The sequence below is a fragment of the Prorops nasuta genome, unplaced genomic scaffold, assembly GCF_024137725.1.
Source record: "Prorops nasuta isolate Cenicafe-Biocafe unplaced genomic scaffold, Cenicafe_Pnas_1.2 PNAS00034, whole genome shotgun sequence".
Taxonomy (NCBI): domain Eukaryota; kingdom Metazoa; phylum Arthropoda; class Insecta; order Hymenoptera; family Bethylidae; genus Prorops; species Prorops nasuta.
The window spans coordinates 929,020-954,120 of record NW_027116831.1 but is presented as its reverse complement, the minus strand read 5'-3'; the positions used below and the strand labels follow the sequence as shown (position 1 = coordinate 954,120).

At 43.6% G+C, this 25,101-nt stretch overlaps 1 protein-coding gene and 1 pseudogene across 1 annotated transcript; one reads left to right on the top strand and one right to left on the bottom strand.

Moving 5' to 3' along the window:
* Positions 1 to 3,062: 3,062 nt before the first annotated feature.
* On the bottom strand, positions 3,063 to 17,313 carry LOC136783605 (putative nuclease HARBI1; annotated as a pseudogene).
* A 3,013-nt stretch (positions 17,314 to 20,326) lies between these two features.
* On the top strand, positions 20,327 to 24,271 carry LOC136783604 (uncharacterized). Its single transcript, XM_066743861.1, has 8 exons — positions 20,327 to 21,058; positions 21,284 to 21,611; positions 21,699 to 21,805; positions 21,863 to 21,938; positions 22,041 to 22,345; positions 22,412 to 22,658; positions 22,758 to 23,886; positions 24,004 to 24,271. Exons 1-8 carry the CDS (start codon positions 20,327 to 20,329, stop codon positions 24,269 to 24,271), a joined length of 3,192 nt encoding a protein of 1,063 aa, XP_066599958.1.
* Positions 24,272 to 25,101: the final 830 nt, after the last annotated feature.

Sequence of the window (25,101 nt, the reverse complement as noted above, 5' to 3'; positions counted from 1 at the left end):
CTTACTTTCCATAATCCAGTAGCCTCTCCTCTTTGAATTAATGTTTCATTATTATTTAGTATATATTACAATTTTATTTTTTAAATAAACAGAATACTTTTTAAAGTGTTTGAGCAATAGAACAAAAGACAATCCAATAGACTATTATTTTTATTATCAAGAAACAAATGACTAACCATTGCGGTTGTTATTTGTTTTATTGTTTAAGTGCTTCAAAAGTGTTTGTTACAAAGCAAATTTGCAATATGTCTAATATGAATGACAAATTAATTAAAAGAGGAGAGGCTTTAGGTATGTGGAAGTCAGGAAGAAGCTCAGATGACATTGCTGAAGAGCTACAGGTCAATAAATCCACTATTAATCGCTGGATTAAAACCTATAGTGTGGAAGGATATGCAGGCTTAGCAGATCAAAGAACGAATAATAAGAGGCCAAGAAAAACGACAGAAATTGAAAATAGACAAATCGTCAGTCTTATGAATGAAAATCCTTTTCAATCATCATGCAGCATATTAAGTGAATTGGATGTAAATATATCTTCAAGAACTGTACGCAGAAGGCTACACGAAGCTGGAGTACATTGCCATCCTGCTGCACATAAAATCAAATTATCTCCAGAACATAGGCAGCAAAGAATCGGATTTGCTTTAGAATATCTCAGTAAAGATGATGACTTTTGGGATAATGTAATCTGGAGTGACGAAAAGGTATTCCAGTCCTCTGAAGATGGAAGGATTCATGTTTGGCGCCCGGATGGAACAAGATACGAAGATCAATATGTTCTACCTACAAACAGAAGCAACAGGATAAGTGTTGCGTATTGGGGGTGGATATCAAAGCATGGAGTAGGAGAAATAGTTGAAGTTGATACAAAAATGAACTCAGCCTTTTATACGAGTCTTCTGGAAAATTCCATGATCCCCAGTGTCCGAAGAAGATATCCTGAGCAAGAGATGCCTATTATCAAATTTATCCAGGATAATTCGAGTGTCCACACCTCAAGAGTCACAAGACAGTGGTTTAGTGACCATCCGTGCATTGATGCAATTAATTGGCCTGCAAAATCTCCAGATCTCAATATCATTGAGAATATTTGGGGCATCATTGTCAAACGCTGGAGACCGGAACAAGAAAGAACAAAAGAGGCACTTAAGTTCCATGTAAGAAGAATGTGGGAGGAGTTGGCAAATGAACCTGATATTTGCAAAAATCTTGTGCTCTCTGTCCCACACAGATTACATCAGGTAATACAAACTAATGGTTATGCACTCCGTTATTAAATTTTTGGTACTTTCTTACCTTCCATCCTATCTTTTATAATTCCTGATGGTGCAGGGGGTTTTAGTGGGTATATCTGGGGGTGGCGGCTTGGTTGAGGTTTTCTTTCTCAAGAAAATCAAAAAATCACTCCCCCCAGAGGAGTCTTGACCTTTAAAGGGGTCTTTCCACATAACTCTGATCTCCAAAGGTCAGAGTATGCGTAACAGCATTTCCTCATGCACGTTAATCTAAAAAAATAAAAAAAAAAATATATATAGATAGAGCATCTCATAAAATAAAATTGCATCTGCCATTTTTTAAGAAGTTAACAAAAACGAAGATGAACATATAATTTCTACAAATTATATAAAACTAAATTACCTTCCAGTCTTGTCAAATAACATAATTTTACTTTTTTTTATAGGTGATTTTTATCACATTCAACAACATATTATAATGGCAGCATCACACAAGAATTAAAACATGATAAATTAGTACTTACTGATCCAAAGAATATATAATTAATTTATTTGATGACAAGTCTCCAAAAATAGGACTTGACCTGTAACAAAAATGAAAAAACCACAAAGCATCATCTTAAAATATAAAAAATTTGGCAATTCTTTATAATAAGCAATACTCATCTGAGATCCTTTTTCTTCCTGTTATTTTTTTTCTTTTCATCATTTACGTTCTTAAATTATCACTCTTCTTTATAATTACAAGAACAGGTTAAAATTTGGTAGAGCTTTGACAGCGAGAAATGGTAGAAATTTACCGTACCGACAAGAATTCCCTAGATAACCCTTTGCTCCCCTTTTCATGTTACCCCTCGCCCGGCGCAAGATTAATGGCCAAAACTGTACGAGTCTCAACAATAGTGTCTGAACTCTTCCAGGACTAGATAACGAGTGTCGCAAAAATCGGGAGACACCAGCAACGAGCTGTTGGTCCCTTACTCCCAACTCTTCATAACTATAAATCTAATTGGCGGGGCCGATTAAGTTATTGGTACCACCAATCAGACCCAAGGTCCGACTTCTTCCGAAAATTCAACTTGAATGTTCAGGAGTTGCGGAAAGCCGTAGTTCGTTAGGCCCATTTAACACACGACTTATGGGCCACGATCGTTGCTCTACTTTTATGACCTATCAATCACCGAACTTTATACTCTATTACAGAGGATAGGTAGACCAAGCGTATATGACACGGTATTATGGCCTTGATACTGTGACCATAATATGTCTCATGGATCTATAGAAAGACATGTATATTGTTTTAGTGAACATGTACTATCTTAAAATAGTACAGGGTCACAGTACTTATATAGATTCAATTTTTAAATATACGTACAAACCAAGTTATGGCAAATTTAAATGATGAAAGAAGATTTATTTTGTTAATACAACCTTTTAACCTCATTAAAATTAGTCACAAAAGATCAATGTATGTTTAATTCTTGTTTCTGCATACCTTTATGTATGTAATCTGTTCGATCTGCCATTCGTTCATCTGCTTTCTGCATTTTGCTAACACAATCTGTAATTTTGAAAACACATACTATAATAATAATATTGATAAACACATTTAATATTAAAACTGAGTAAATAAAAATCAGATATTGAAAAATGTTATTTAACTTTTAATTTGTTCTTTAAGATGCATTGAAACTAACCTAAATAATCTGCGTATTAAGGGTTATAGACTATACCACAACTATTTTCCTTGTTTTGGCATCATTTTGATACCAATTACTTTATTAATTGGAATGTAATGAGCGTTTTTAAACGCATGGTTTTCTATTAGTCACTCAATTTCCTGTAACCTATAAAACAAAGAAACCACAAAGTACCATTGCTCAAATATTTAAATAATTGTTTTAACAAACAATACTTATCTAATTGATTTCTGGATCACTGCCATATAATTGATGCATCCAAATTTTAACTATGAATTCACGTGGAAAACTCACGTGCGAATCATACTAACAAAATGAAAACTTCGATGGATACTACATATACGTCGCGCCTGCGTTGCGGCCATATTGGAATCAGTTTCACACCTATAGCACCAAGCCATTCGAAAGAGCAAAAGTAATGGACAGAAGATAACGCTTAAACGTGTAAGAGTGAGAGGTCCGATGGAGACACCAAAAATCTTCGTCGGGAAGAGAAGAAACGCTAACTGAGAGAAGTGTTTTGAGGTATTCGTGGAACGTAATCGTGAGATCTCAGCATTGCGTGAACCGATTTCAACGTTTGCGGTCTCATTCGAAAGCTTATATAAACATTATATAACAAAAGTTTCATCAAAATTTTCATTAAATGAACCGATCGGAAAATATATCCATCGGAAAAATCGTGAGTCCAAACTTGGCGTAAAAGTAGGTAATGTCGCGCGGCTCTTTAAAATACTTGCCGCGTAACACTACCGTGTTACTTGATTGGTTCCTCAAAATAAATTGCTTCTTCTTCATTAGCCATATTGTGAAGGACACAACAAGCATGTATAATTTTTACCGCACGAACAATATCTTTTAATTTTAAAAAATATAGTTGACGAAACCTCTGCTTCAGTAAATCAAACGTGTTTTCAATACTGATACGACAGGAACTAAGTTTTCGATTATAATTTTTCTGTGCTCAAGATAGGTGACCATTGTCTTTGTATGGAACTAACAGCTGCTTCAAACATTGATAAGCACTGTCTCCCAATAAATAATACTTATCTAGAAAGGGTCGTAATATAAAAATCTAAATGTTAAAATATCAATATACATATAAGTATAAAAAAATTTAATATATAACCTTCACAAATCTGAGGTAAATCATCTTTAATGTTAGAGTTTCTAAAAACTCTAGAATCATGCACGGAGCCAGGCTATCAGATAAAAACATCAATAAATTTACACTCCTCGTTTGCGACACCTTGCATGTGTTGTGACCCTGTACTATTTTAAGATAGTACATGTTCACTAAAACACTATACATGTCTTTCTATAGAACCATGAGACATATTATGGTCACAGTACCAAGGCCATAATACCGTGTCATATACGCTTGGCCTACCGATCATCTGTAATACAGTATAAAGTTCGGTGATTGATAGGTCATAAAAGTAGAGTAACGATCGTGGCCCATAAGTCGTGTGTTATATGGGCCTAACGAACTACGGCTTTCCGCAACTCCCGAACATTCAAGTTGAATTTTCGGAAGAAGTCGGACCTTGGGTCTGATTGGTGGTACCAATAACTTAATCGGCTCCGCCAATTAGATTTATAGTTATGAAGAGTTGGGGGTAAGGGACCAACAGCTCGTTGCTGGTGTCTCCCGATTTTTGCGACACTCGTAATCTAGTCCTGAAGGAGATCAGTCGCGATTTTGGCAACTCGTACTTCAGTCCTGAAAGAGTTCAGACGCGGATTCAAGGATTGTATCGGAAAGTGTGGCGACTGCTCTGCTCAACTCTGCTCTGCTCAACTCGGCTCTGCTCTGCTCGACACCGCGCTGCTCTGCTCGACGCCGCTCTGCTCTGCTTAACACTGCTCTGCTCTTCTCTGCTCTGCTCAACTCTGCTCTGCTCTGCTCAGCTCGACGCCGCTCTGCTCTGCTCTGCTCTGCTCTTCTCTGCTCTTCTCTGCTCTGCTCAACTCTGCTCTGCTCTGCTGTGCTCTGCTCTGCTCTTCTCTGCTCTGCTCAACTCTGCTCTGCTCTGCTCCGATCTGCTCTGCTCTGCTCAACGCTGCTCGGCTCTACTATGCTCTGCTTCCACCGAGGGATTCGGCCGCCTCCATCAACTTCAGCGGAAAAGGTTAGCGCGAGTCCCCAACTCCTAGAACTCCTTATACTACGAGTAAAATTCGGAAAACGCGCTTACTAGCCGTGAAATCGCCAAAAATCACGAATTACGAGTTAAACATACTCCCAAAGTGCGTGAATTGGGAATTAGAGACATAAATTGATGAGGGGAATAATAATCTAACATCGAGAAAACTTTGAGATTCGCAATTAATTCAAGGACCAAGTCATTGGTGAACTCTCGGATATGGGATGTATATAATTTTATATGTAACTTATGTTAAGTTCTTTTATCGATTACCGTGTATATAATGCCGTACTAAAGTCTTGTAGTATCCGGAAATTTGGATATGCGCTTACAGTATAGTTGATGGGTCGAATTCGGTTATGAAAGAGTGACCGGGATATTCGTTCAGTTTCGAATTTCAGTTACGTTCAGTATAGTTCGTCGCGTTTAACCAGGGGTGCATCCCGAGGTCGAATTCTCCCCGAAAGGAGCTACCTCGTTCGATCACCTCGTGGGAGTACAGTTCGCTTTTCTCGTTGGAAGGAGCCCCGGAGGTGAATTCTCCCCGAAAGGAGCTACTCCGTCCGGTTCCCTTCGAGAAAGTACCGTTTCGTTTTCGTTAAGAGGTCGCAGGAGAGACACCTGCCTTGAGAAGGCCTTTAGTTTATTTGTTGGTAGTTTAGTAGAGAAATTCGTTGGAGTGATCCCGAGCACTCCGGAAAACCGTATTCCAGGCCATCCGTAATTATAGTTTTGTAGAATATGAAGAACGATCTATGCGCTATGAGGTCTGACATATACAGCGATGTCTTTACGGAAATATAGAGAAACTATTATCGAATATATTGTGTAGTACTTTGACCCGAACTGCCAAATCTTTTCGTATTTCACGTTTCAGGGACTCACCCACTCTCCGCTTCCGCAATCCTACTCTTATACTCACTGAGCTAGTTAGCATTTTAGTTTGACGATTATAGTATTTTGCGATCACTACAGTACAGTGGTTCTTTCGGGAACCTGGCGCCCAACTTACGTTTCAGATTTTGATTGAGTTACAGTCTACGAATAGCCAAGGGTCAGCCAAAATTTTTGTAGTGTAGCAAATTTTGGCGCTCAACGTGGGGCCCACAGAAGTTAGAATTTGATGAAATAACCTTTCACAAATTCAACTTCTAATTATCGGAGTTAAAGTCTTATTATTTGTCGCGAATCATAACGCCCGCCTAGGGCAGATGTAAGCTAGAATTTGGTGAAATAGCCTTTCGCAAATTCGGCTTAAATTTATTTTAATTCGAGTCATATTATTTTCCATATCCGTTTCCTTGCGAACTCCTATTATCTCCAGCCCAAATCCTTTGTTTGGCAATTCGGAGTTCTACAGTGGTTATGCTCTCGAATCTTGCGATTAATATTTAAATCGTCGAATTTAACCGAAATTAACGTCTTCTCATATAGGATTATCGCAACGAGCATTAATGATTTATGCTCATATTATTTCATGTGTTTATAGCCTTTCCGTATCTGTTATAAGATACGGATAATTCTAGTCGAATATTCCGGTCTTATTTCCAGCCGAAATAATCATCTTTAATTTCTAATACGGAAGATTTCGACATAGGAAATCTACGTGTAGAAAAACTATTGAGGGGGAAACTAGGGGGACACCGCGAGTGCCCAGTCGCGCGGAACTAAGCCGATTAGCTCACGCTTCACTGACTTCCCATTGTCTCGACATAGGACTTACAATATTCGACTATTATATATATATATATATTCGCAAAGCGAATTTAATTTTATTTCGATATCTTTACGAATTACTTTAGCATTTTTCCCTTTGTTTTTCGTGACTTTCAGAGGAACTTAGATAACGGACATTTACGGAATATTGCGCCTGATAATTAATAAATTAATCATTAATTATTATTTATTAATTATTAAATTATTTAATCGCGAATTACACTTAGTAATTCCATATTTAATTTTATTTTGTTTTGTTTTGGGAAGGTTTGACTTCCATACATTAGTCAGAGCTGCATTTCCGTAATCCTCCGAATATAAATAAAATCGAGAACATTATCGTTTCGATTCCCAATTAGGATTTTCTTTATTTTTGTGTACCTTGCCTTTTCTTTTAAGGAATTACTAATGGTTTAAACTGTATTATACCCATTTATATGTATATTCCTTTTCGGTAACACGTAATCGGGTATCCTTCTGTTTGTTTTCCTTCGATTTTCTTCGGGAAATAGACATTTTCTATTAATTCTTTTTCGGTTTTCGCGTTCATTTTAGTGATGGCTACCGCGACTTACGGTAATTTAGATTGGATCGAGGGATTGACAGAGGATGAGGCTCCAAAGATCCTCAACCAATATCGCTTGGACGATAAGGGCATATTACCCACCCTTCGTCAAAGGCTTCGGAAACATTTTTCGCGTGAAAAAAGTTCGGCATTACCGCGTACTCCTCCGGGTAACCAGTCACAACAGACTACGCGTGCAGTCGATACTTCACAGCTTTTGGGGAAAGCTGCTAGTATCGTACAACCTTTAGAATTATTTGACGATATGCCGCATCCAGCTCAGGTTACGCGACCAGCTACTCCTACGCCAATTTCACAGGAGATTTACACCTCCATTCGTGCCGGGACGCGTAGGAAAGAATATCATGCACCCGTAGAGTCTAGGGATGTTCGAGATAGGTCGCTCTCACCTCCGCGAGGTTCGTCCACTCCCACTCGTGCAGATTTCGATGAGTTTAAACGGGACGTGCACGACATGATTGGTCAGCTGCGAGATGTGGTTTTGCAGATGCGTACTACATCCGCAGTCCCGACTGCTCCTGCTCCAAGGGAAGAGTACTTCCCCGAAGAGGAAGAGCCGAGGGAAATATACCGTCGCTCTAATAGAGGTCACTTTCAAACACCGCGTTTTCCTCAACCTCACGCGAATAGGGACTATGCCGCGCAATTCAAACAATTACATTCTACCTTGAAAAGAATGAACGTTTCGTTTAGCGGCAAATCAGGCGAAGACGTAGAGGCCTTCTTAGCGCGTATTGCGGAAACTCGCCTTATTTTCGATCTTCCAGATGCGGAACTATTAAAGTATCTTCCTTTGCTTTTATCGGACATGGCTCTCCACTGGTTTCGTAGTCACCAACGAGATTGGGAGAATTGGGCACATTTTGAGCGTGCCTTTCGTTCGCGTTTCGGGGACCCAACACTTCAGGTCTCCTTGCGGGTGGAAATAGCCCAACGGACACAAGCGAAAGATGAACCCGTAGACCATTACCTCACGTGTATTCGGGTATTATTAGAACGAGTCTCACCTCCCATGTCGGAAGAAGAGTGGATTATTTGGGCGCATACGAACATGCTCCCACGCATTCAAGCGCTGAGAGACATTAATAATATCCTCTCTTTCGATGCATTAGAATCCCGCGCCATCCAGATCGAGAGTAGCTTAGCTCGCCAAAGCCGGTATAGAGCACCACCCTTACCGGAGCATTCGCTTTTTCCCGACTTAGCTTTCGGACGGCCTGCTCGGCGTAAGCGTGCTAACCTGGCTGCGGAAGAGCAACCGGTATTAGTCGCCCAGGAGAAACCTAAGAAAGCAAAAGCCCTGAAGGACATACCGTCACCTGCGCCTTCCATATCGTCGAGTTCGGGAACGACTACTAATCCGTTCGTGTCGGAACCCATCGAACCGCAGTCGTCCTTCGCTATAGATTTTGTGTCCTGGAATTGTCAGGAACGTGGACATAGATACTCGGAATGTCCAAAGCCGCGCTCTCGTTATTTTTGTCATAAATGCGGTCGTGATGGAGTTACAGTACGCAATTGCCCTAAGTGTACGGGAAACGTGTCCGGGACACGATAAATACCGGCTTGTGTCCAAAAATGAATTTGTCTCATTCACGACCCCCCACGGTCAACTTAAATTCTTGCCGCCTTTCGCGAGATTTCTCGTCCGGTATTGAGAAAATATACTCGCTGACTACCGCCCTTTTGTACATAAAAATTAGAGTCCAGGGCCACTCTTTCTTAGCTTTAGTAGATAGTGGCGCATCGCGTACTTTTATTGGAAAATCCGGTCTTTTAAAAATTTCGTCGGCCGATGTTAATGCTTCTACGGTACCTCCGGTTACGATAGTGACTGCCGATGGGCATCGTGAAAACCTATCGCAATGTTACCCACTACAGTTTCACATCGAGGGTCGTAGCCAAGTCATTCCGACCCTATTCTTTCCGTCTCTAGCCGTACCCCTTATTTTTGGGATTGATGCTCTACAACAATTCGGGATTGTTATTAACTATCACGAACGCACATGGCGTTACCGAGACGATCCTAATCAATACTACCGCTTCGTGGATGCTCAGGATAATTTCTCGAGCTGCAATGCTCTCCGTGGTCTCACCGATACTGAGTCAGAGCAGTTAAGGACCTTCTTAGACGAACGAATCCCGATTTTGAAACGGGCTCCGGGATTAACCCATCTAACTGAACATCGCATCATAGTAGAGACACCGACAGCCATGAAACAGCGATATTACCCCGTTTCACCGGTGATACAGCAAGCGATTAATCAAGAAGTAGATCGGTTATTATACGAAGACATTATCGAGCCTTCTGAAAGCGATTGGTCGTCTCCCATTGTTATGGTACGCAAGTCCAACGGTTCCTACCGATTCTGCTTAGATTTTCGCAAAGTTAATAAAGTCTCACGTAAGGATGCCTATCCACTACCATTTATGAATGCGATTCTGGATAAGTTAAGTTCAGCTAACTATATTTCCGCTCTGGATCTAAGTCAAGCCTATTTTCAAATTCCGATGGAAGAATCTAGTAAATCCGTCACTGCGTTTACCGTGCCAGGGCGCGGACTTTTTCAATTCAAACGAATGCCATTCAGGCTGACAGGCGCTCCAGCGACTTTTCAACGCCTCTTAGATAAAATCATTACACCAGACATGGAACCTCACGCATTCGCTTACCTAGACGATATTATAATTGTCACCCAAACCTTCGACGAACACCTAGAGTGGTTAGATAAAATCTTTAAACGCATTATCGCAGCGGGACTTTTGATTAACCCGGATAAAAGCGAATTCTGCAAAACTAGCGTTACGTATCTCGGTTTCATCGTTGATCATCGCGGCCTAAGTACGGATCCGGAGAAAATTAGGCCCATTATCGATTATCCCGCCCCTCGGAATATCAAAGAACTTCGTCGTTTTCTCGGTATGGCCTCTTGGTATCGCCGTTTCGTTCCCGATTTCGCAGCGATTGTCGCTCCGTTAAATCAGTTGCTCAAGAAGAATCAGGCTTGGGTTTGGGCTACACCACAATCCCACGCGTTTGATATCCTAAAGCGCAAACTAACTTCGACACCCACGTTAGCTTGCCCCGACTTCAATCGAACCTTTTGCCTCCAAACCGATGCGAGTAACGTCGGACTCGGAGCCGTGCTCACGCAAACTCATGAGCAAGGAGAATGCGTTATCGCGTATGCAAGTCGTACTCTCACTCCAGCCGAAATGAAGTATACCACTACCGAATTAGAGTGTCTTGCTGTTCTGTGGTCGATTAAAAAGTTTCGCGGTTATCTAGAGGGGTATAAGTTCACGGTGATGACGGATCACAATAGTCTACGATGGCTTAACAACTTAAAAGACCCATCAGGTCGTTTAGGTAGATGGGCTTTAGAACTAATGCAATACGATTTCGAGATCGTATATCGGAAAGGCTCCCAAAATTTCGTACCGGATGCGCTTTCACGCATACCTAGCTCCGGTGAGCTCGAGCTTCGTTCTCTCGCAGTTTCTATGAGCTATCCCACAACGGGATGGACCGGCACTACCGACTCGTGGTATACAACTCGTCGCGATACTCTTAAAGTCACCCCTTTCAAGTTCCCGGACTGGAAGATTGAGAATGATCTCTTATATTACCGACGTATTACTGGTCGATACCACGAGGAACTGGAAGACCTCGAACCGTGGAAATTAGTCGTACCCAGTGAGTTTCGCGAAGATCTCCTGCGTGAATTCCATGATACCCCCATGTCAGGTCACTTAGGTGTCGATAAAACCTACCACCGAATTAGTCGATGCTTTTACTGGGTTGGGATGTATCGAACCGTCCTGGACTTCGTCCGTAGATGCGATATCTGTCAGCGTACCAAAGTATCTCAACAACCACCCGTGGGACTAATGGGTCGTAGATTCGTGGAGCAGCCTTGGAAAATAGTCGCGGTCGATGTAATGGGCCCTTTACCGAAAAGCCTACGTCAAAACACTTATATCGTTGTTTTTCAAGACCTGTTCACGAAGTGGGTTGAAAGTCGGGCCATACGGGCAGTTAATGGTGCGAAAATCAAAGAACTCCTGTTGGATCTGGTGGTCACTCGTTGGGGAACCCCTCGAGTACTCATCTCTGACAATGGAACTGAGTTCGTAAACAAACTACTCGAGCAAGTTTGTCAGGAATATAAGATTCACCATTCGACCACTCCCGTGTATCATCCGCAGGCCAACCCAGTAGAGCGTATTAACCGAATTGTTAAGACCATGATCACTGCATTCGTCGGTAAAAATCAACGGGAATGGGACGTACATTTATTCGAATTTAACTTCGCTTATAATACCGCCCACCACTCGGTCATCGAGTGTAGCCCTGCTTTCCTAAATTTCGGTCGGGAATTCAAGCCAATTCCTCGCGAACTCGAACAGGTCGATAAAACACCGTTACTAGCGGATCACCTCGTCGTCAGTCCGTGGAAAGAAAGAATGAAACGGATGAGAGATCTTCACGAATGGGTCACTTCTAAATTAGAATCCGCATATCAACAACAGGCCGAAAAATACAATTTACGACGAAGAGAACGGCCTTTGAAAATTAACGACTTAGTCCTCTTTCGGTACCGACCTCTTTCGTCCTCCGCTAATTTCTTCTCAGCCAAACTCGCTCACCGTTATCAAGGTCCGTATCGCGTCATCCAGTTTCGCTCACCCACCGTCATCGAGATAGAGCATGTCGAGCTCAAGACCCGGGTTAAAACACACGTCAACGATATAAAATTGTATGTCCAGTGATGTCGTCTTCCCTCCTCGTCGTGCTCGTCTCTTCCCCTCACCTGTAGATCGGGACTCACAGCTAATTTTTTTTATAGATGTCCATTCCAACCTTCCGGATTCCCCGCCGCGATATAGTGGCTCTGACGCGGGGGGAGACCCTGTCTTACATCCTCGAGATGTTAGACATCTGGCCGGAGTTGGAGGGGGAGGTCAACTCCCATATATACCGGGAGACCCCGGGCCCCATTTTACGGGGTTGTTTTAATTGTGGCCAGGCCGGCCACAATTATTCCCGCTGCACCCGGCCTCGCGAAAGCCTATTTTGCTTCCGCTGTGGACGCCGGGGCCACTCGACGCGGACCTGTCCCCGCTGCAGTCCCGGATACCGGCATCCAGCACCCTGGGAGATCGACCTGTCGGGCGAACCTGGCCCGTTCCAGCGCCGATAAAGCCTTCACTATCTCTGCTCTTTTGTATATATTATGCCCTGAGGGCCCTTGATAAATATATCCATGCTTTATACATCTTTGGCATTCCATTTTATTTTTGACGCTGACAGACACACCGACCTCTCGGAACATCACCAACCTCGGACTCATGCATCGGGAACTAATATCATTTTCTTCCCTACCGTAGCTACCGTTTACAGGTTTACCAGGGTCACGGGAATCCAAAATTGAGAATACGGTGATTTCGAGACATTAATTCTTCTTTTGGAGCTTCTTTCTTTCATTTTTCGCGACTGTTCGAGATTCGATAGCGTAATTGCGTGAAATAGTATTCGCGACCAGTATATTATGTTGGTTACGTATAGATTCTCGTATAGTTCCTTGTATATACTGTCTCTTCTTTAGGTTACGTCTTCTTACGATTCTGAGTTCCGGTGAACTTTATATCGTAATACTTTAGTTTGCTCTTGTATGAATTTCGATTCGTATCGTGTATACCGCTACAGTTAGTACAGATTACGTTTACGTTTCGTATGACGTCTATTCTCTATCGTGTATACCGCTACAGTTAGTACAGGTTACGTTTACGTTTTGTATGAAGTATCTTCTTTATCTCGCATACCGTGTAAATACTTTCGCTTAACATAGAATCTTATAGTGCGTATCACGCTCCTTTTGTACAGATATTTTGCAGTACCGTGTATACCGCCTACGTTTACCTAACTAGTATTAAGCTACCGTCAAATTATCGGGTAATTAGCCCATACCGAATACAGCGTTTCTTTTCGTGTTCTTATAAATGCCGACCTACGACTATTACAGATTCACGCAACACTCGTGATAACGAGCTACAGATTCCGTCTAACGCCTACGCTGAGTCAAGTAATCCTCTAGTATTGGCGTTTAGTGAGGTTTGAGTTGTGTTCGACCTCGATTCGGTGTTACGTACTGGGTAGTCGTGGCCGCCTATCGGTCGTGTTTCGCGCTGACTAGACACTACAGTCTGGGTCAGTAGAAACGCCGATTGAGCTTTGCGACTCACAGTACAATGAACTAAAGTATTACACTCCGAGCGGTAAGAATGTAATGAATTGGCAGGATTCGGGGTGAATGATAGTGTGTATAAACACACGTTGGAACAGCAGATTTGACACAAATCTATATATTTTCAGATATTACAAATGTACTTACAGTAAACACTAAATATGCTGTATCAGCATTCGCAGGATTATTTATTGTTCGTCACAACTATTGGAGAGACTAGACCCTCCTATGGTTGTGGATTACTCGCACTTAAATAATTATAATCAGTTCGTAGCAGTCGTTGTTATCTTTCAGAACGGTACGTGTTAGGCACGACTGAAAGATACACACTCGCGATGATTTCTACACGACTTGTTTCGGATTGAATTATACTAGACTTAACTACCAGTACACGGCGACTGGGCAAGAGATTTTAGTTAGAATATGGTGGAGTACTCTGCTCCCGTGGAACGAACACTAGAGTTACGACCTTGGAACGCGGATGATGCGGCAGCGGCTAAGCTTGCACAGAATAAGACTCGACTTGGGGGTCGCGGAACTCGCATATATGTAGGAGGCTTAATAGGTCATGTGTCGTCATTAGCGCCATGATCTTTCGACACATGACGACCAAAAAGTCTCCACATCCACGGCCGACGCCTAAGGATTTACGCATTTCCGGAAAGGAATTCCGGGCGTCAGCAATGTGCAATACTACCGGTATTGCACACGGACGCGTGCGATCTACTTTGGTTCGGCGAGGTGGCTGACCCCTACGTTACATCGGTCTCTTTTTCGTGGGAGGGTAGAGTTGTGACCGTGTACTATTTTAAGATAGTACAAGTTCACTAAAACACTATACATGTCTTTCTATAGAACCATGAGACATATTATGGTCACAGTACCAAGGCCATAATACCGTGTCATATACGCTTGGCCTACCGATCATCTGTAATACAGTATAAAGTTCGGTGATTGATAGGTCATAAAAGTAGAGTAACGATCGTGGCCCATAAGTCGTGTGTTATATGGGCCTAACGAACTACGGCTTTCCGCAACTCCCGAACATTCAAGTTGAATTTTCGGAAGAAGTCGGACCTTGGGTCTGATTGGTGGTACCAATAACTTAATCGGCTCCGCCAATTAGATTTATAGTTATGAAGAGTTGGGGGTAAGGGACCAACAGCTCGTTGCTGGTGTCTCCCGATTTTTGCGACACTCGTAATCTAGTCCTGAAGGAGATCAGTCGCGATTTTGGCAACTCGTACTTCAGTCCTGAAAGAGTTCAGACGCGGATTCAAGGATTGTATCGGAAAGTGTGGCGACTGCTCTGCTCAACTCTGCTCTGCTCAACTCGGCTCTGCTCTGCTCGACACCGCGCTGCTCTGCTCGACGCCGCTCTGCTCTGCTTAACACTGCTCTGCTCTTCTCTGCTCTGCTCAACTCTGCTCTGCTCTGCTCAGCTCGACGCCGCTCTGCTCTGCTCTGCTCTGCTCCTCTCTGCTCTTCTCTGCTCTTCTCTGCTCTTCTCTGCTCTGCTCAACTCTGCTCTGCTCTGCTCTGCTTAACACTGCTCTGCTCTTCTCTGCTCTGCTCAACTCTGCTCTGCTCTGCTCCGATCTGCTCTGCTCTGCTCAACGCTGCTCGGCTCTACTATGCTCTGCTCGACTCTGCTCTGCTTCCACCGAGGGATTCGGTCGCCTCCGTCAACTTCAGCGGAAAAGGTTGGCGCGAGTCCCCAACTCCTAGAACTCCTTATACTACGAGTAAAATTCGGAAAACGCGCTTACTAGCCGTGAAATCGCAAAAAATCACGAATTACGAGTTAAACCTACTCCCAAAGTGCGTGAATTGGGAATTAGAGACATAAATTGATGAGGGGAATAATAATCTAACATCGAGAAAACTTTGAGATTCGCAATTAATTCAAGGACCAAGTCATTGGTGAACTCTCGGATATGGGATGTATATAATTTTATATGTAACTTATGTTAAGTTCTTTTATCGATTACCGTGTATATAATGCCGTACTAAAGTCTTGTAGTTTCCGGAAATTTGGATATGCGCTTACAGTATAGCTGATGGGTCGAATTCGGTTATGAAAGAGTGACCGGGATATTCGTTCAGTTTCGAATTTCAGTTACGTTCAGTATAGTTCGTCGCGTTTAACCAGGGGTGCATCCCGAGGTCGAATTCTCCCCGAAAGGAGCTATCTCGTTCGATCACCTCGTGGGAGTACAGTTCGCTTTTCTCGTTGGAAGGAGCCCCGGAGGTGAATTCTACCCGAAAGGAGCTACTCCGTCCGGTTCCCTTCGAGAAAGTACCGTTTTGTTTTCGTTAAGAGGTCGCAGGAGAGACACCTGCCTTGAGAAGGCCTTTAGTTTATTTGTTGGTAGTTTAGTAGAGAAATTCGTTGGAGTGATCCCGAGCACTCCGGAAAACCGTATTCCAGGCCATCCGTAATTATAGTTTTGTAGAATATGAAGAACGATCTAAGCGCTATGAGGTCTGACATATACAGCGATGTCTTTACGGAAATATAGAGAAACTATTATCGAATATATTGTGTAGTACTTTGACCCGAACTGCCAAATCCTTTCGTATTTTACGTTTCAGGGACTCACCCATTCTCCGCTTCCGCAATCCTACTCTTATACTCACTGAGCTAGTTGGCATTTTAGTTTGACGATTATAGTATTTTGCGATCACTACAGTACAGTGGTTCTTTCGGGAACCTGGCGCCCAACTTACGTTTCAGATTTTGATTGAGTTACAGTCTACGAATAGCCAAGGGTCAGCCAAAATTTTTGTAGTGTAGCAGTGTATGGAATAATAATGTTTTCTATTGATGTATGATTCAGGATCATATTTCGGTTTATCAATTTTAATATGCGTACCATCTATAAATCCTAAAAATGTTTATATTTGTTGAAATATATATTGCCTGTTATAATTAAATAATTATTTTTACCTATGATTCCAGGAAACTTTCTCTTATTTAAATAATATTGTTATGTTTTTGCTTTCGTACTTGTTGATGGATATTTAATTATGCTTTTACTCAAACTTAATAAAAACTCTGTAACTCTAGAAATAAGTTTATGCAACATACTAATTGTGATGTTGAATCGATCAGCTACATCTCTGTAGCTTACACTCTGGTGATCGACATACCAGAAGTAACACAGTAAATATTTTTTGGCACTTATTATAGTACGACCAGCATTATCTATAAAAAATTGAACACATATTTAATACTTACAATTTCTTACTTTGAAAATTGTTAAAAATATTTATTTCTGGACCAATTTTAAGACTATTTACCTTGTAACGATGAATATATTGGAGAAGCACTAAATCTGCTAATTAAATTATCCATTACATCTTGAGTCAGTCGGAAGTGTATTATGAAATCAATTGAATTATAATTAGAAACTACATTCTCAATGTAATTTTCTACTCTATTATAACTTTCTCGTTTCAGTACCTCAAGACTTTCATTAACAATTTTAAGTATGTTATAACCTGAAATAATGTTTTACATAATTAATATCAATTATAAGAATTATTTAGTAAAATAGATTTTAATAACTTATTACTATTATTGCCTTCAAATAAAACTAATGGGACAGGCTTTGGTATCAAAATAATTTCATGATCTGAGACATCAAACAATTCCAATAAATCAAAATCATCCATTATTGCAGATATGGATTTAAATTTTGAAGATCTGCAGTTTGAAGAAAAAGAAGATATATCGACTGTTTTGTAATTTAATAACTTATCTCCTTTGTATTAATGTCGTAAGGCGTATTAATTTTTATTTAATGTGGTATCCACTCCACTAGAATTAAAGCTGTAAGGTTCCATGTTGCTCCGATCTTCCTTGCAAGTTGCAGGCATAAACGAGGAGTGAGTGCCGAAGAGACGAACTACGAAGTTGCGTATTCTGAGAATCTATGGGTTCTATTCCTTAGACGTTTTCACTGCTGCACGCTGGAACTAGTGCAAAATAAACTAGTTATAGTGCTGCACGAGTTTGGAACTAGTTCTTAGTAAAAGAACAGACCTTTAGTATGCAACCAGTGTTAGCAACCTTAAAGATGGCTCTGATCGTACAATGAACGTTATTTCTATCGTACATGAGTAGGAGATTATCGTACAATATAGTTGATATAGTTATCGTCAGTGTCTCTACTGTCGTGTTCCCCTTTTAGCGCGAATGATTATCAATTTTAAAACTAAGATATTAAAATAAATGTATTCTTAGTGTTTCATTTATTAATTAATTTGTAATAAAATAAACATATAAATCTCAATGTTCGAGATTGGGAGGAACAGAAAATGTTGCGAAGTAGATTCCGCATTTCTCTGTTATATCTCCCATCTCTATTGCGCTCACAATAGACGGCTAGACCGACAGCGTCTAGCCGCTCTATCTGTCTCTCTCTCCGCGGCGCGCTTGCGCGTCTTCTGGCCCTGGCGCGTCGCGGCCGCGAAGCGACACTACTTGCGCGCTTGGCCACTAGGTGGCCAGCGCCCGCGGCAGCTCTCTCGCTGGCAAGATTAGTGTCGCGTAATTATATAGATGGGTCCTTGATAAGGACCCATCGCACCCCAACACTTGCTCGACAGCAGCGTAGCAGCAGCAACAGCAGCAGGTTTTGACGCCTTCTAGGCTTATTTTTGACGCCTCAACGGCAGCGCCTCCACGGCCTTCAAAAGAGCGCCTCCACCGGCGAACTCTACGGGTACATACTTTGGTAAGTATCACCCACCACCCACTGCCAACCAAGAGGGGACTACCCCTCTGCGGCATTTCCTCCCTCCTAAGGGAAATTTCTCCGGGGACTGCCCGGGAGAAGTCCACCCTCTCCTTCCCCTCCACACTGCCTCCGAGGACTACCTCGGACCCAGTGTTCCGACCCTCAAATCCAGGGCTCTCGACGAGTCGGGTAGTGGGAGGGGTAGATTCACCCTAGGGGTTGGGGTGGCTCGGAGCCACCATAGCTCTGGGAGAAGGGGGCTGAGGGGTAAGGGGACTTCCCCTTCCCCAAATCCACCTCTCCTACTTCGCTTCCTCCCGTGGCTGGGGATTTTACTAGGGAATACCCTAGGAAAAATTGTCCAGTCCGGGAGTTTCTAAGTCCGCGCTCCCTCCTGGGGAATTTTGAGTCTTGGGGTTCTGGGGAATCTTCTGCGAAAAGAAATTCCCCAGAATTTAACGGCAGCGAATTCCCTAGGCCTTCGCCATTGTAAATATCGCGGTTTTTCTTGTACATAAAATTACTTTGTAAACGTTTGTATATTTTTTATTTATTTGAATAAAGAACACTTTTACCTATTACCTCTGCCTTGAATTTTATTCTAGAATAAGACCTTCCTTTCTGACCACAGGTTCGGAGCCAACTTGGGGCACTGTTTCGCACAAATTTATGGTCCTTCGAGCCGGATATCCGGCAAAAAACGTTCGAAGTGCATCAGTGTTTTTAAGTTGGAGATTCTGACTGGGTTAAGATTGTGGTTTGTTCTGGAATAGAGATTCAAGATGACTACGCCTAGCTCAGGGGAATTACTAGAAGCGATCAATTACGTGCCCATGATTCGGGATGAATTCGTTCGGTTGGTCGTTAACATTAAGAAACGTGGAGTACGCAACTTCACCCTCCCTTTCTTGGAGGATAGGCTTGCGGCCGTCGAGAAGTGGCTTAAGGTGTTGCATAAAACTCACGTTAAGATCACTACTCATACTAAACCGGCTGAATTAGCTAAAATGGATTACGTAACCGAAAGCTGGTATGAAGCGGCCCTTGATGCCCATAGTGACGCGGAAGAATACATCCTAGGACATTTAGATGAACTTCGCTCCAATCAGGTGATGCCAGCATCAGGTCCCACGGCGCCTTCAGGCGAAATAAACCACATTAGGCTTCCAATTATCGATTTGCCGAAGTTTTCCGGGGATTATTTAGAATGGAACAACTTTTATGAAACCTTCAGTTCCATTGTTCATGAAAAGGCATATGTCTCCGGGCGAGACAAGTTCCACTATCTAAAATCTTGCTTGCAAGGTGAAGCGGCTACGGTTATTAAATCTTTAGCGATCACCTCCGAGAACTATGAGATAGCATGGGACACTCTAGTAGCTAGGTATACTGACAGACGAATGATCACGGATACGTTCTTGGACCAGATCTCGCAAGTACCCACGCTTCGGGGTGACAATTTTAAAGTTCTCAAGGAAGTTAGGGACTCGGTCACGGTTGCGCTCAACGCCCTCAAAACTATGGGTTACGGCGTCGATCAATGGGATCCCATCATTGTTCATTCACTGAAGAACAAACTGGATGACACCCTCCGCTTGGCCTGGGAGATGTATCTGGGAAGCAGCAAGGATTATCCCACCTTTCTTCAATTTTCGGAGTTTCTAACGCGTCACATTAACTCTTTGCAATCATTAGGTAACAAACCTAAAACTTCCAAAAAGGAATCAGGGAGATCCTTGAAGTCACACGCTACTAGCGTGAATAGTACCGGTTGCGCTCACTGTGGTAGTAACCATTTCTTGTATCAGTGCAAGGACTACCTTGCATTGACCCCTCAGGCCCGTTCAAAGTTCGCATTTTCACAGAATCTTTGCATCAACTGTCTGAGGCCCGGGCATAGTTGCTCCAATTGCTCTTCTTCGTCACGATGCAGGAAATGTAGTAAAATGCATCATACTTTATTACATTTTGACAAATCTGGCACCGGGGGGAGCAAGGCACGGGGGACTACCCCCGCGGTCAATTCCTCTTCCGAGCCAGAACCCTCTAGCTCGAATGCTACAACACATCTCAGTGATTCCGACACTCGATCAGTTCTATTGGCCACTTTCTCTGCCAGAACTGACGCTCATGGCGGTTCTCGTATTATAGTCCGCGGTTTAGTGGACACGGGTTCAGAAACTTCCTTTATCTCGGAAAATCTAGCTCAGCAACTACGGGTATCACGAAAACGTGTCAACGCGACCATTCATGGCGTCTCTCTGAATTCGGCTCAAAACGTTCGCGCAGAGGTACAGATTACGCTTCATTCTCTATTACGACACGGTGTTTCGTTGGACATAACTGCATTGATCCTACCAAGGATTACTCAATATATGCCTCCGACTTATTCTCCGTCATCGTTTCCAGCACTCAACGAAATTGATCTGGCCGATAACTTCGCGTCAACCAGGGCTCCAATTGACGTGCTTATTGGCGCAGACTATCTTGCAGCATTGATGGAAGGTCCGTACATGCATTCTCCTGATCATACGTTGCTTGCCCAGCGGACTATTTTCGGGTGGATCGTAGCTGGGGTCGTACCCAAGACGGGTCACTCTCATACTGTCACGGTGCATCATTGCTTTGAGTTGGAAAAAACTCTTCGCGACTTCTGGGAACTGGAAGAAGTTCCGGAAGTCAAACCCATGTCCACAGAGGACTCCCTCTGTGAACAACATTTTGTGAATACGGTATCACGCACCCCCTCAGGTCGTTTTGTCGTTGCTTTACCTTTTCGATCCGACATCGAAAAGCACAGCTTAGGTTCTTCCTCTCGGGTAGCAGAGAAAACCTTAACACGAATACTTCGGCGATTGGAAACCTCTCCAGAACAAGCTTAAAGCTATTCTCAATTCTTACAGGAGTATCAATTGTTAGGACATATGTCTCCTGTTCCTATGAACTCTGATTTTCGCGTCTTCCTGCCTCATCATGCAGTTTTTAAGATCGAGAACCAGAAGACAAAGATTCGCGTTGTATTCAACGCATCTTCTAAAACATCTACGGGCGTATCGCTTAACGACACGTTATTCATTGGACCTAAGCTCCAGCAGGACATCACGCGGATCCTAATGAATTGGCGTGCCTTTCGATATGTTGGCGTGACGGACATTGTTAAAATGTTTCGACAGATTCTTGTGCTTTTTGAGGACCGCAAGTATCAGAACATTTTATGGAAGACTGATTCCGGTGAGCTTCAGGCTTCGGAACTCAACACGGTGACCTAAGGTACGGGACCGGCACCTTTTTTATCCTCGCGAGTTTTGCGCGAATTAGCTTCCACGGACGGGGCTGACTTCCCTCTCGCGCAGGATGTTTTGTTAAATTCTACATACGTAGATGATATACTCTTCGGGGCTCATGACTTAAAACAACTCAGTTCGGTCAGGGAACAACTCATCGCTCTACTAGCGAAAGGGGGCTTCTCCTTGAGCAAATAGGCATTCAATCAACCGGGGACTTCCCCGCTTGAACCTACCGAGCCGCACTCTTTCTTTGAGGATCCTGCTGGGTCAAGTAAAGTCTTGGGCATATATTAGGATCACGGGAATGATAGCTTTCGCTTCCGTGTTTCTCCTTCATCTATTGGTGTACTAACCAAACGCATCCTCTTATCAGAGAATGCTAAGATCTTTGATCCATTGGGATGGATCTCTCCCATAATCATCACTTTAAAGCAGTTAATGCAATCCACCTGGTTACTCAAACTCTCTTGGGATGAAGAGATTCCTGAGCCTATTCAGTCCAAGTGGCTCAAGTGCTATGAGCAGCTCTGCGACTTACAGGCTTTGAGTATTCCACGGTGGACTGGACAATCCCTTACTACTAGAAAACGCGAATTAATCGGATTCTGCGACGCCTCAGAGCTGGTCTACGGTGCAGTCGCTTACGAACGTCTCACGGACGAAAACGGTCATCTTTCGGTACATTTAGTAATGTCCAAAACAAAGGTCGCGCCGATTAAGACCACTTCAATACCTCGGTTGTAGTTGGTTGCAGCCGCACTTCTAGTCAAGTTGTTGGTTCACGTCAAAGCAAGCTTGTTCGGAAATTGTGATGCGATTCGGTGTTACTCGGATTCACAGGTCGCGTTAGCTTGGATAGCAAAGCAACCCGTCCAATGGAAGACGTTTGTGGCCAATCGCTTTTCGTATGTTCAAACGCATTTACCTGAAGCCAGCTGCCATTATGTACCCACTAAGTTGAATCCTACAGACTTGTGCTCAAGAGGAACCAGTGATCAACAGTTATCAGAGGACTCACTTTGGTGGCATGGGCCTGCTTTTCTCCGTGAGCACACCGCAAATCCTGTTCAGGTCTTTGAAACCGCGGAAGAAAGTCGAAAGGTAGCGTTAACCGCTCAACTAGACACAACTAAGTGTTGGTTTTTTGATAAGTTTTCGTCTTGGTCTAAACTGGTCCGAGTTATGGCCTATGTTCTTCGATTTGTCCAGCGGACCAGGAAAACCGGCCCATGGGAGGACTCCCTCCTGTCCGCTTCAGAGATTCGCGATTCTATAGTCGCTATAGTACAGGTTGTTCAACGGACACACTTCGCAGCCGAGCTTTCAGCCTTGAATCATGCGTCACGTATACCGTCGCGGTCAAAGCTTCTTTCCTTACAACCGGTCATTGATTCACAAGGAGTCTTAAGAATAGGGGGGCGGCTTCGGAACGCCGAAATTCCTGAACAAATGAAACACCCCATTATTCTACCGGATTGCCACACAACTGCCACACTCATTAGGCAAACTCATCTAGATACACTTCACGGGGGACTCCAATTGACTTTGTCCACGTTGCGACAAAAGTTTTGGGTCATGAATGCGCGAAATCTAGTAAAGTCATGCGTTCACAAATGCATCACGTGTGTTCGCAAACGCGCTAAACACGGTAGCCAACTCATGGGTTCACTTCCTGCCGCTCGGGTTTCTCGCAGTTTTACTTTTGAACACACCGGAGTAGACTATGCCGGGCCCTTTCTGGTGAAATTACATCACGGTCGTAATGCAAAATCCATAAAATGCTACGTGGCAGTATTTGTATGTCTATCTACCCGTGCTGTTCACTTGGAACTCGTCTCTCGACTGGATACCGAGGCCTTCCTCGCCAAGCTGTCCCGGTTTATCTCTCGTCGTGGAAAACCCGCCTTTATGTACTCCGACAACGGCCTTAACTTTCAAGGAGCGGACGCAGAACTCAAACGCGCCTACCAATGCGCTCTAGAAGCCGCCCGCACTCAGACAACGGATTCCCTCAGCGAAATCGAATGGAAATTCATCCCGGTCGCTACACCCCACTGGGGTGGTCTTTGGGAAAGTGCTGTAAAAAGTATGAAGCACCACCTGAAGCGCTCCATCGGAGTTTTCGTGCCTAATTTCGAGGAAATGACCACACTGCTGACCAAGATTGAGGCCTGCCTCAACTCACGGCCTATTTCGCGGTTACATGATGATCCTGAGTCGTTGGACGTACTCACTCCGGGGCATTTCTTGTCAGGTCGGGCGTTAAATTCTCCCCCGGAAATTTCCACATTGGATTTACGCGAATCGTCATTAAACCGTTGACAAAACGTGATTAGAATCACCGAAACATTCTGGAAGAAGTGGTCTTCTGAATACCTCCACACGTTGCAGAATAGGCCAAAATGGCAGAACACGAACTCGGAATTTGGTGAAGGAGATTTGGTCCTGATCAAAGTACCCAACAACCCCCCGCGCATGTGGACCTTGGGGCGGATTCTCAAACTAGTCCCTGGGGTGGATGGGGCAGCTCGCGTAGCTATACTTAAAACCGCGAGAAAAGAGATTCAACGGAGTCTCTCTCAACTTTGTAAACTCCCTTCTTAGCCCATGCTTTCGGGTCGTATCAGGGTCTATCTTTACCCTGCCTTACGGCATCCTGGGACTCTTCAGGTTGTCATCTCTCCTTCTCAAGCTTCCTGGGACTCGTCAGGTCGCTTAACTTTCTCCTTCTTGGCTTCCTGGGACTCTTCAGGTTGTCTATTCTGTTTCCTGGTTTCCTGGGACTCTTCAGGTTACCACCTCCTCTCTCGGGCGTCCTGGGACTCTTCAGGTCGTCCTGTTTCCTGTTCCAAACCTTCAGGAACACTTATGATCTCCGCCATGTCTTTTCTTCCAAAACTCCAAAAATACTTACTGAGTCTTCGTACTCATCATTTACCTTTTTTGGTGCAACGAGATTGATCATGGCGGATTATCCGTGGGCCCACCTCCTGGGTGTAGGATATGAGGACGAGGGGGACGATGTCCTCGAATTGCATGCCCCCTGGGAGGAAAATGAATTTCGACGGCTCTTCGGCCACATTCTCCCGGCGGGGCAACACGAGACGCCACCACCACCACCGCCACTGAAACCGCCGGCGAACCCACGACGTCGGAGGCCCGTGGTTGCCGCCCAGAAGCGCATTGCCTCGGCGAACTGGGCTGGGAAAGTCTTAGACGATCCCAGCGCCAGGGAGCTCGAGCGCAATGCGCAAAAAATCATCGTAAGGGCATTCGGGCAAATAATAGAGGTGCCCCTCTACACGGCCCTCAAACTGAGGCGCTGGAAGGCCTGGGCCCCCCAGGGCAAAATCACCCTGAGGTGGTCCCCCGCTCTGGAGCTTCACTCCGCCAAGCTCCAAGTGAAGCCAAAACAATAGTCGTCTTGTCCCTAT